Source organism: Trichechus manatus, unplaced genomic scaffold (genome assembly GCF_000243295.1).
Source record: "Trichechus manatus latirostris isolate Lorelei unplaced genomic scaffold, TriManLat1.0 scaffold00002, whole genome shotgun sequence".
Taxonomy (NCBI): Eukaryota; Metazoa; Chordata; class Mammalia; order Sirenia; family Trichechidae; genus Trichechus; species Trichechus manatus.
The window spans coordinates 23,135,424-23,148,237 of record NW_004443938.1 but is presented as its reverse complement, the minus strand read 5'-3'; the positions used below and the strand labels follow the sequence as shown (position 1 = coordinate 23,148,237).

Genomic DNA, 12,814 nt, shown 5'->3' with positions numbered 1-12,814 from the left:
TCTCCTGTTGGGGATTTGATTAGGCATAACAACTAGAGCCCTCAAGTCCAGCCCTGGCCTCAGAATTAGGCCCTGCTCCCATCCTGACACTTAGTGGCTGTGGTCTGACATCCCTTCTCTGGACTTTGGTTTCCTGATCTGTGTTACCTTCAGTACCTTTCAGTTTTGCCCTATGGGAAGTCTGTGCTTAACCTGTATTCTTCCTCTGTTTTCCTCTACAGGTGGCCAAACTGTAAGTACTACCGATTCTTCCACCAGCAACAGGGAAAGTGTGAAGTCAGAAGATGGTGATGATGAGGAGCCCCCCTACCGGGGCCCCTTCTGTGGGCGCGCCAGGGTGCACACTGACTTCACGCCCAGCCCCTATGACACAGACTCGCTGAAGCTCAAGGTATGCATCTTAGTCTCCTCGGGCTCCTTTGACAGAAATACCACAAGTGAGTGGCTTTAAAGAACAAAGATTTGTTTTCTCACAGCTGAAGTCCAAGTCAGGGTGTGGCTGTAGGGAGAGGTCCTTGTCTATTTCAGCTTCTGTTGTTGTTGTGTGCCCAGGAGTCAATTCAGACTCATAGCAACTCTATAGGACAGAGTAGAATGCCCCATAGGGTTTCCAAGCCTGTAAATCTTTACAAGAGAAGATCGCCAGATCTTCTTCTGCAGAGAAGCTGGTGGATTCCAACCACTGACCTTTCGGTTAGCAGCCGAGTGCTTAACCACTGTGCTTCTAGTAACCAGCTGTCCTTGGAGCTGCTGAGCTTGTAGATTCATCTGCTCCGTGGCCAACAGATAGCATTGATTCCATGCTCCCCCTCCCCCATTTTTGTTTGCTCCTGTGTCCAATTTGCTCTTATTATAACCCAGAAATGATTAAGTTTAGGGCACACCCTACGCTGATATAGCCTCATTAACATAACAAAGAAACCCCTATTCCCAAATGGGATTGCATCCACAGGTATAGGAATTAGGATTCCAACACATATTTTAGGGGAGACACAATTTAATCCATAGCAGTATGTCTCTCCCTGGCTTCAGAGCAGTTAGCTACACCTGGGCTCTTTGTTTCTCCACGAGGTTTTCTTTTTTCCTTCCGGTTGTGTTCTGGGCTATTATGGTACATACTGGGCAGTGTCTTGGCCACCTTGATGAACTGGTCTCCTCTATGGCAAAAAATAAACCAGAGACCAGCCAGCATTTGGGGCCGAGATGGGTCTTGCATTAATCCCTCTGCCACCACCTCATCCCCCCTCATCCTCTGACCTGAGCTTCCCTCTAGAATTCCTGTTGCCCTCCACCCCCAACTCCCATCCCCGTTGCTGTGTTTTCTTCATCTAATGAAATGTTCCTGCCTTCTCTATGCTGTCAGTGGTATTCATATGGGATAACTTCACAAAATACAGGAAGCAGTTATAGGGTGGATTGCCACTGGCATTTAATTGGTGGAAAAGTTTTCCTCTAGGAAGTAGGAACTCTGTGATAGGAAGGCATTCAGAGGGCCAGGTTACTAATCTAGGCACACCTCAGTCTAAGCACATCTCAGGCCCACCTCATCCTGTGGTACAAGAGGGTGGAGGGACAAGACCTAGGGCCTGCATGGAGTCCAGCATCATTAAACATGCTCCATTTTGGCCCTTATTGAAACTCCCAAGTCGTATTTTATGTTAATAGCTTAGAAAGGTGACTTACATCTGGTTCTGGTCTTCAGGGTGATTCTACATCTGAGTAGTTAGTACATCTGATTACTTTATGCTTAGACATATACCTAATGGAAAGATTTTTGTTCCTTGGGCCACAGAAAGGAGATATCATTGATATAATCAGCAAACCACCGATGGGTACTTGGATGGGCCTGTTGAACAACAAAGTCGGCACATTCAAGTTCATCTACGTGGACGTGTTAAATGAAGAAGAGGAGAAGCCCAAGCGCCCCACCAGGAGGAGGAGAAAAGGAAGACCACCCCAGCCCAAGTCTGTGGAAGATCTGCTTGATCGGATTAATCTGAAAGTCAGTTACTTCTTATGATTGTCATCCATTATTTACATACTTTGTCCTCTTGAAGCAAGCAAGTAAGAGTAGTTTTAGGGTGGGGGTTGGTCTATGTCATTCAACAAGCGTAGTCCATTAATGTGATAAATATCCACTGTTTTGCAGAAATTGTTGTTGTTGTTGTTTGTTGCCATTGAGTCAGCTCTGATTCCTGGCAGCCCTAGGGATAGCAGAACAAAACATTGCCTGGTCCTGCCCCACCTTCGTGATTGTTGCTGCTATCATGTCATTCCATCTCACTGAAAGCTTCCCTTGTTTTTGTTGGCCCTACATTTTACCAGACATGATGTCCTTTTCTAGCACTGGCTCTTTCCTGATGACGTGGCCAAAGTAAGTGAATCTAAGTCTCACCATCCTCGCTTCTAAGAAGCATTCTGGTTCTATCTCTCATAGACTGATTTGTTCACTCTTCTGACTGTCCACAATCACTCAGTATTCTTCGCCAGTACCACGGTTCAAACACATCAACTCTTCTTCTGTTTTCCTTTTTCACTCTCCAACTTTCACATGCATATGAGGCAATTTGAGAAGACCATGGCTCGGATTAGGCACACCTTAGTCATCCAAGAGACAGCTTTGCTTTTGAAAAAGCAGAAATAGTTACCAGTGTTTTAAGGCTGCCCTTAACCTCTGCTGTGGTGATGGCATAAGCCCCAGGCCCAAATTTGCTAGTGGCTCAAACATCAGCCTTCAAAGAGCTGTGAACTTCGAGCTGCAACCAGGAAGGACCATGAGTAAAAGCCCCTGGCACCTTACTCACTGCCAGCTGAACAGCCAGCAGCCAGCCTCCACGGGGGCCATGGGAACTCTTCCCCTCCGACTGCTCTATCCCACCGTTACTCCCAGCATCTAGTAGGGTGGATCTACGGTGGTAGATTCTGTTTCCTCCTTGTAGAGACCTGAGGAATGCATAGTGCTCTCTGAGCTGAATTTCGATCATTCTGTAAATGAAGGAGGGCTCTCCCCCATGCTGTGATGTATTCCATTAAAGGAATCAGCTCATGTCAAGGGCAAAATTATAAGGCAAGCCAGCGGAATCCATCACAGCATGCCATGTCCTTCTTCTCAACCCATGATTAATAAAACTCCTCACCTGCCTACTAAGCAGTAGGAGTGGGATGTGCAGATTATATTAGAAATGACACTTACTAATCTCTAGGTTAGCATAAAAATGATGGAAAAAGAGTTTAGGGGTTTAGGCTCATTATTGATCCTGTGTCACAGGGCTGGGCCTGCAAAGTCACTCTTCCTTCTTTCCCTCTCAGGAACACATGCCCACATTCCTCTTTAATGGGTATGAAGATTTGGACACCTTTAAGCTTCTGGAGGAGGAAGACTTGGATGAGTTAAATATCAGGGACCCAGAGCACAGAGCTGTTCTCTTGACAGCGGTGGAGCTGTTACAGGAATATGACAGTAAGTCCTGCACAGAGCTTGGTCGATGAGCCACATTCGTAGTTCAAAAGCAGGTCTCTCCAGAGCCTCCAGCATGTGCTTAGGGCTGGATGGTCATACATTTGGTCCTGCTCTTTCCAAAGCCAAGATCAGTTTCTGTATTAATTATGTCAAACAGCACAAAGACATGTAAGTTCCCAGCACTGACCTTCCTGTTAATGCAGGAGCCAAAAAAAACAAAACAAAACCTTACTACAGATGCCTCTCCTGGCATACTTCTAGATGATATTTGAGGAAAATGCTGCATCAAGTGCCTGAGAGAACTGAAGTGCCATTTTTTAAAGAAATACGGTGAACTCCTCTCAGGTACTGTTGGGATATGTAGGCTTCAGCAGGTCTTTAGGATCCGGGACACAAAAGTGTGACAAACTGGAAGTGTCTTGCCTGGCCAAGGGTTAATTACGTCCCATAGCACAAGAGGAGTTGCTTTCTTATTGAAAAGGCTGATTAATGAGTAAATGGAATTCACCACCTTCCATCGAACAAGGAGAAAATGTCTGTCTGAAGTGAACATGCGTGGCACAGGATTCCAGATTGACTAGTTGCAGATTCCCAGCCTAATGACAGCTCATTTTTACAGCCCATCAAGAGAATTCAGTGAGCTTGCAGCGTTGATGCAGTCTATTCGAATACAGGGGATCCTTTGCTCCATTAACCCAGTCTTATCTTGCTTTGCTCTTTATTCTTCAGTCTGACATCGAGACTGTCCCTGAACTTGCTTATCACAAAGGGAGTAGTATCCTTTCCAGTTACTGAATTCAAATACGTTTTCTTTCAAGCAGTCTGCTTCAGGGATATCAGTATCTAATAGCATCTCTATTGCTAAAAGACACACCAAAACCACAGTTAATGGTGGAAGAAAAATTATACATCGTTGAGTGTATCAAGCCCAAGAGAAGCAAGTGTCTCCGTACAGTTAAATTCACTTCTACTTACTAGGTATTGCCTCTAAATTAACTGATAACAGAGAAACACATGCCATCAAATAGATGTCTGAATCGTACATAAACACGGTGCCTTTGGGGAGAGAGTTGGAGGGAATTGTGTTTCATCGTTAATATCACTTTATAACCAGGTCTCTGTAGTATTTGAATCACCCAAGAGACACCTTGGAGGTCTATAGCCAGGTTGTGTGTAAAGAGCCTGGCACCATGCCGACTGTAGCCAACCAGCAATTAATATTAAATCATCTCTTCTGGACCACATGACTAGAAAATAGCTCATTCACTCTTCCTTAGCTGCTGACAATAGCTGGCTTATACACTCTGTTACTGCATTTCCTTTAGCATTCAGAAGGAAGGAGGAGCAAAGCTAAATATTGAGTATTGGCAGGGCCTGTGCTTAGTCTGTCCCCTGCTACCTTGGCTTAAACCCATTGTCCCTCCCCCACCACGTCCTGAGATTTATACCAAAAAAAAAAAAAAAAACCAAACCCATTGCCTTTGAGTCGATTCTGACTCACAGCAACCCTATAGGCCAGAGTAGAACTGCCCCATAGAGTTTCCAAGGAGTCGCTGGTGGATTTGTACTGCCAATGTTTTGATTAGCAGCCAAGCTCTTAACCACTGTGCCACCAGAGCTTTGTACCAGGGGACATTTAATGGGCCAATGTCTTTGCCCATCAGTCTGTGCCATGCCACATTGGCTCAGACCCATTGTCCCCTGTAGGGGACATTTAGTAGCCCATCATGATGCTAACTCAGAAGACGAAGAAGGGCTCTCTTTTTCTTCATAAATCTCATTTTGAATCTATGCTGTATCACCACTTAGAACTTCCCTAATACATAAAGTGGCACTTCCTTTTATTGCTTCTAAAACAAAGCCTTCACGGGCTCAGGGGTACTGAATAGTGCCAAGATTCTGGGTCCAGACCTACCCTAAGGTTATAAGATGTTACATTCAATGCAGTTGATTTCGTTGTGTTTAAGAAGTTCTCGCTCTAAGTAACGTACAGGAACACAGTAGGTTTCTGTCAAAACAAATGTCCATTCACTAGGGAGATGCAGAGATCTGCCAAGATCTCTGAAGGTATGTAGAGATCCTGAAAGTTCACTAGCCCAGCCTCCCACCAAGAGCACACAGCACACCAGCCTTGCTTGGCAGTCGGATCTACCAGCCTCTCTCACATCCATGGATGGGCAGTGCTAGCCTCCAGGCAGGATTCCGTGTGGAAAAGATGCTAATTATCAGATAACTCTTCCTACACTGAGCCCGACCCCACACTGTCTGAGGTCTGCCAAGTGACAGCTCCCTTTTTAAAAACTAATTTTTAGATAAGAATTTTAATTAAGAATTATTTCAAATATGCAGGAAAGAATACAGAGAAAAATAAAACAAAAACCTACGTTTCCGCTTCCTAAATCCAACTAGAATGAACATTCTACCATATTTGCTTCGACTCTTATCTCTTTTTAAAGATAAGTGTTGTAAGACTGTTAGAAATCCTGCTGTCCATGATCCCCATCCCTCTCTTTCTTTCTTCCTGAGGTGATTGCTCTCCAGAAAACAGTGAGTGTCCTCACATACAACCACCCTCTTTTTTTAAAATTTTATTGTGGTGAAATATATATAACAAAAGATTTTCTATCTCAGCCGTTTTTACAGCTACAATTTAGTGACATCAATTACGTTCACCGTATTGTGCAACCATCACCACTATCCATTCCCAGATTTTTTCATTATCCGTAACAGAAACTCAGTGTCCCTTAAGCAATGACTCCCCATCTTCATCTCCCATCCTTCTCTGGTAACCACTCATAAACTTTGGTCTCTATGCGTTTGCGTATTCTAGATATTTCATGTAAGTGGGATCATACACTCTTTGTCTTTTTGGGTCTGACTTATTTCACTCAGCATGATGTTTTCAAGGGTCATCCATGTCATAGCATGGATGTGACCACCCTTTTGATGTTTGAAGATTTCATCAATGTCTTAGCATCTTCTTCCCGTCTCTGTGTGTGTGTGTGTGTGTGTGTGTGTGTGTGTGTGTGTGTGTGTGTAGCCCACAAACCATCCTCTCTTATTTGACTGTAAGAATTTCCACTGTTCCAGCTTGTTTCTTCTTTCCTGGCCTTTGTACCCTGGCATTAATGCTAGTAAGTGTGGGGAAAAGGACTTGAAAAGGACTTGATTCTGTAGTACATGTAAGGGGCACCCCCATCTCTTCTTCTCCCTATTAAGTAAGGGCAGCTTACTTGGAAAACACTGGCTTTTAGTTTTAGGGAATTTTACAGAAGTTGATGGTTAGGTTTCTCCTTAGTAGCTGCTGATTAGCTCATTTTGGAAGATAGTGACTCTAGCCCCTTGACATATGCCTCATGATTTTATTAATTGAGCTGTGGTTTTCAGGACGTGCAAAAGATCCTTCCCTCCCCATAATTACTTCAGGTATCTTGCTGTCTCTTGTGAGGCTGGGATCTCCAAAGCTGCCAACACAGTATGCATTTTCATGCAGGGGAACGTTTGCTGTTTTATTCCCACTGGTCAGCACTTTGGAGGCTGTTTTGGCCGCAGTGGTGCACTGAATGGTTGCCGGCAGGACAAACTATATCAGTTCTTCTTCCTGGCATGTAACCAATAGCTCAAAGCCCTCATTATATAAGTATCATTTTCCTAAATAACATGGTAGGCTAGAACAAAGGCTACCTCAGATCCACAGACTCTTCCACACAATGAGGACATCACTCTAGAATGTTCCACTGTTTGTATGTGTTGGGGGTGGGGAGCTATTTTCTGTTGTGCTTCCAAATAGTTAAATTTTCATTAATCATTTTAAAAATAGCACTTCTTAATTTGGGGTTCTAATTTAAGGACTTATATTGCCATGGCATGTTATAAAATGCTTTCCATGTGGGAAATACAGATAGGAAATGGCAAGTGGACAACAGCAACATCTGGCACAGATGTGGAGCGGCAGCTCTCTCCTTCCCACATTTTTATTTTGAAGACCTGAGAGAAGGCATCAGATTTCTCATTTATTGATCTCTTTGTTCTTGGTGTGGTCGGAGGGGGAGGGGGTGAAGAGAAAGGAGCATAAATTAAAGCCATTCATTATGCAACTGGTTATTTTATGTAGAAAATGTTTTCTTGGTTTCCATTTTACGTGACCAAGCACTTAGTCTGCATGCTAATGCTGAGATTTTCTGTGTGTAACCTCCGTGTCCCATGGAAGACTACACGTGCCCTCTTTGTGGAACATGTGGAATGATGCTCACTGGTGGGATAGTGAACACCCACATGACCTTCCATGTGATTTACTCCAAGCTGACTTGCACACAACAGAAGCATCTGACACTTCTCTTTGAAAGGGTTCCTTAGAATGAGGATGTACAACTCTTAGTCATCCACCTTCAGAGTTTCCATTACTGCTTTCAAGCTAAAAGAAAAAAACGAGTTGCCATCGAGTCAGTTCCATCTCATGGTGATCTCATGTGTGTCAGAGCAGAACTGTGCTCTGTAGGATTTTCAAAGGCTGTTTTTGAAAGTGGATCACCAGGCCTTTCTTCCGAGGTGCCTCTGGGTAGACTTGAACCTCCAACCTTTCGCTTAGCAGCCAAGTGCTTAACCATTTGCACTACCCGTTGTTGTTTTTGTGGTTGGGTACCATCAAGTCAACTTTGACTCGTAGCAACCCCATGTTACAGAGTAGAACGGCCCCATAGGGTTTTCTTGGCTGTAATATTTAGGGAAGCAGATCGCCAGGTCTTTTTTCTGCAGAGCTGCTGGGTAGGTTTAAACTGCCAGCGTTTTGGGTAGCAGCCGAATGCTTAACTGTTGCGTCACCAGGGCTCCTGATTTCAAATTTTGGGGGCTCTCCCTGTCTTACCTTTTTTGCGCGGGGAGTAGAAATGCTGACCCAAGAGAAAGGGAGAAGGTAGCCTGGCAAGAAACACAGAAAACCCTCTAAAACATTCCACATGACAAAAGCAAAAGATTTGCCGTTGGCTCCTCTTGGGTTCAGGAGGTTTTGCCTCATCTTGCTGGCCTTCTTCCTGCTCAGGTGTCTTCAAGGGCTAAGACTGCTTGTTAATGCTGATAAAAATGGAAACCTCATTGGACACTTACATTCGTTCCCAAAAGCTGGTAATGTAAATAACTGAAACATAAGTCTTCTTGATCTTTGAAAGACATACGGCCTAATACCATCTTGTGAAAAAAAACCCATTGCTGTCGAGTCAATTCCGACTCATAGCAACCCTATAGGACAGAGTAGAACTGCTGCATAGAGTTCCAAGGAGCACCTGGTGGATTCAAACTGCCAACCTTTTGGTTAGCAACCATAGCTCTTAACCACTACGCCACCAGGGTTTCCACCTTGTGAAAGGGGAGTCTATTAACTGTTTGCTTCTACTCAGTGTCGCCATCAGTCATAAAAGACAGAGTGACAGCAGAGTGCACCGAGTGTCTCTTCTCTCTGATTAACCCTGAGGCCAGAGCCATCCTCGTTTGGGTAACTTAAAAGGCATTGGCATATTCCAGCTATGTCCCCTCTCTCCAAATCTATCTTCATGTCGTACTTTATCTGGGGAAAAAAAAAAAAGCTACAACCTCACTAGTTCATTTTGATTGTCTATACTTTAAAATAATTTGTTCTCTTTCAAAACTCAAGGCTTAAAAATGCATGGCGATGACGGGTTAAGATCAGGATTTGGTTGACGTTGAACCTCTGCCTTTCAGTCCCCTTATGGTTCCATGCCGTTTATTCACCCTCTGTAGGTAACAGCGACCAGTCAGGATCCCAGGAGAAGCTGCTTGTTGACAGCCAGGGCCTGAGTGGATGCTCCCCACGAGACTCAGGATGCTACGAGAGCAGCGAGAACCTGGAAAATGGTAACGTCAGCACGGATCGTTCCGGGCGCGTCTTCGTATGCACGCCACTTTGTTCATCTCTTGACGACTGTGCTTTGTCTGATGACTCTTTCTACCTTAGCTTGAGCCATGGCTTTTGGGGATACTGGTTATAGGGAGGGCAAATTTTCCAGGAATGCCGATGCTTAATTGAGATATTTAAGAAGGAAGAATATCCCTTCTAGGCAACTGATGTTTTCTGACATATGAAATACACAGTGATCTACTCACCATAGCCGTCCTTCCATCCTACTTAGCATGTAAAGGAAAGATTTTAAGACTAAACTTGTGTCTCGGAGAAGGGAACCCTAAGCTTTCCAGTAGTCCTAAAGTATAGTCTTAGCCCCCAGTGTGAATCACGAAAATAGCCGGGGATTTAGAGGAAGGAAGCTTGTCGTTTGAACCCTGTATAGGCACTTATAAGCTGAAGACTTTGGTCAAGTTACTCCATGTCTCCAAGCCCTCTTACCTATGAAATAAAAAAATACGAATTTCTCTTTTACAGATTCTTCTAAGAATGAAACAAAGTAATAACATATTAATAATTCCTAATGTTTATTAAATGTACGCTCAAGTTCCAAAAGGTTAAATAATAACCCCAAGCCATTATTCTTTTATTTTGGATCATGTTTCTGACATGGCGCCAGTCTGGCTCATAGTAAACTCTCAGTCACTGTAGACAGTATTTTCTTCTTGTTGTTATTAGGTGCCTTCAAGTCGGTTCTAACTCATTAGCAACCTAACATATAACAGGATGAAACATTGCCCAGTTCTGTGCCATCCTCACAATCATTGCTATATTTGAGTCCATTGTTGCAGCCATGTGTCAGTCCATCTCATTGAGGGTCTTCCTCTTTTCTGCTGACCCTCTACCATCTCCGGGGATTGGTCCCTCCTAATAACATGTCCTGAGTAAGTGAGACGAAGTCTTGCCATCCTTGCTTCTAAGGAGCATTCTGGCTGTACTTCTTCCAAGACAGATTGGTTCATTCTTCTGGAAATCCATGGTGTATTTAATATTCTTCGCCAACACTGTAATTCAAACACGTCAATTCTTCTTTGGTGTTCCTTATTCATTGTCCAGTTTTCGCACGCATATGAGGCGATTTTACTTGGATCCACAGTCAATGCCAGTGGAAGCAGCAGTCAAGAAATCAAACGACGCATTGCATTGGGCAAATCTGCTGCAAAAGACCTCTTTAAAGTATTTAAAAGCAAAGATGTCACTTTGAGGACTAAGGTGTGCCTGTCCCAAGCCATGGTATTTTTAGTCTCTTCATATGCATGTGAAAGCTGGACAATGAAAAAGGAAGACGGAAGACAATATTTTAGACCTTCTTATTTTCCAATAGTGTAAGCATTTTCAACTCAATGCTCTTAACTACTTAGTGTCAACATACATCAGCCGGTGGCATCTCGGCTTCGTTGAGCTTTAAGCAAGAAGGGATTTAGTTTGCCTTTGTTATCATAGCTACTTTCAAAAGTGACTACAGTAGTCCCCCCTTATCTGCAGTTTGGTTTTCTGTGGTTGCATTTACCCACAGTGCACCACAGTCCAAAAATCTTAAATGGGTAGCATGATGAAATTTCTGGCTGTCTGCTCCGGGGACCACATTCACATAACTTTTATTACAGTATATTGTTATAATTGTTCTATCTTATTATTAGTTATTGTTGTTAATCTCTTGCTGTGGCTAATTTGTAAATTAAACTGCATCATAGGTGTGTACGTATAGGAGCCCTAGTGGCGCAACGGTTAAAACCTTGCCTGATAACCAAAAGGTCGGTAGTTCGAATCCACCAGCTGCTCCTTGGTATAGTACAAAACATAGTATATATGAGGTTTGGTACTACCCAGGGTTTCAGGCATCCATGGCGGGTCTTGGAACATATCCCCCATGAATAAGGGGGACTACTGTATTTAGATTGAAATACATGGACCTATTTTTAAATGATAAAAGCATTGCATAGCATAGAAGGCTGCTATGCCTCCTTGTTTGCTTATTTATTCTGACATGCAAGAATATTCCATTTATGTCATTTATATGGCTCTTATTTCAATATGAGGATTTGGAGGAGCCCCCACTGAGAACATGATGCTAAGCCAGGGAGTGAAAGTTTGGTTCCCTTGGTGGTATCATTATCCCTCACCCCCATTTTTCTTATTAAATACACCACAAGCCTGGGCAGCGGCCACCCTTGGCATTCAGACACTGCCCAGTGAAGCAGGCGTGCTGGTCAGTATGGGGATCACATTGCAGAGTGACTCCTTCAATGACAAGATAGATTTCCATAGTGACAAACATATCAAAGATTATAATATGACAGTTTCTAAACATATTAACATAACGTAAAATGGCTGAGTTATCCAGACAATAATGGCTTCTTTTTTTTTTTTTTTTTGGAAGATGGGTCTCTGAATAAATAATTAAATTCTAAAATAATAATTTGTTTAAAAAAAGTCCCAAAAATTCGAATCAGTTAGACCCAAGACAACTACCTACATCTAATATAGTACTTACTTCCGTCTCCCTCAGAATGCATGAATGTGGGCTCAGAATTGTATTCAACTGTCTCTCAACTTCATGTGCTTGGGCCAGGCCTACCCATGGTCCAGTTATTGGAAGTTATTGAAGAGTATGTGCTTTTGCCATTAGTAAGAGTATTAAGTTCCATACCCACTGCAAATGAACTCAGTTTTGAATTGTGGCCTACTTATAGTATATCCTTCATAGACGGGTTAAAAAAAAAAAACCCATACAGCCGTCGCATAGAGTTTCTAGGGAGCGGCTGGTGGATTCGAACTGCCAACCTTTTGGTTTGCAGACAAACACTTAACCACTGTGCCACCACAGATGAGTACATATAGATATTTAATAAACACTTAGATTTTGGAACAGTAGGATTAACCACAGACTTCGCTGTGAAAAGCAGCATAAGTGTATGCAACGGAGGTGTGAAATTGCCAAGAGTCCACAATTCACACGAGCTAACAGCACTTTAAAAGAGAGATCTTTTCACAGTAGATTTGACTTTTGAGGGTTACTTTTCATCTTTTCTGCTTTGTCCTTAAGTGGCTTATAATAAAGTCAGTTAAGTCAGTTAAGGCGATGGTACCCCCCACCCCTTTTGTTTATTCAAACATTAAACCAAGCTTTATGATTCTGTTCTAGTTCCCACTAGGAGAATATTTGTATTGAATGGTGAAATCAATACCAAAGAATGTTTAAAGGAGCCAGTGCTTCTTTATGTGATTAATAACTTCCAGTTCAGAGGGCCATGCGGCCTACAATCCTGGTTTTTACCTATGGTCCATGGCCACAGCATGCCTCAATGGCCACAGGGTCCTTGGTGGCTTTAAGGGTGGTGGTCACGGCAGAGGTGGGATTGACCCTAGACTTTACCATGAGCCGTCCCCACACTTCAGCTTTGATCTGTTTTATAAATTGAGCCTCTGAATTAAATTTC

The 12,814-nt window shown here is 43.2% G+C and overlaps 1 protein-coding gene across 3 annotated transcripts in view; it reads left to right on the top strand.

Moving 5' to 3' along the window:
* SASH1 (SAM and SH3 domain containing 1) overlaps positions 1 to 12,814 on the top strand; it is a 226,525-nt gene that overhangs the window by 203,451 nt on the left and 10,260 nt on the right. For all 3 annotated transcript variants that reach the window (XM_023729210.1, XM_023729204.1, XM_004368843.3), the window contains 4 exons: positions 222 to 391; positions 1,793 to 2,002; positions 3,310 to 3,460; positions 9,215 to 9,328. In XM_023729210.1, the coding sequence (XP_023584978.1) occupies positions 222 to 391; positions 1,793 to 2,002; positions 3,310 to 3,460; positions 9,215 to 9,328 (645 nt within the window). The remainder of the gene's footprint in view (positions 1 to 221; positions 392 to 1,792; positions 2,003 to 3,309; positions 3,461 to 9,214; positions 9,329 to 12,814) is intronic.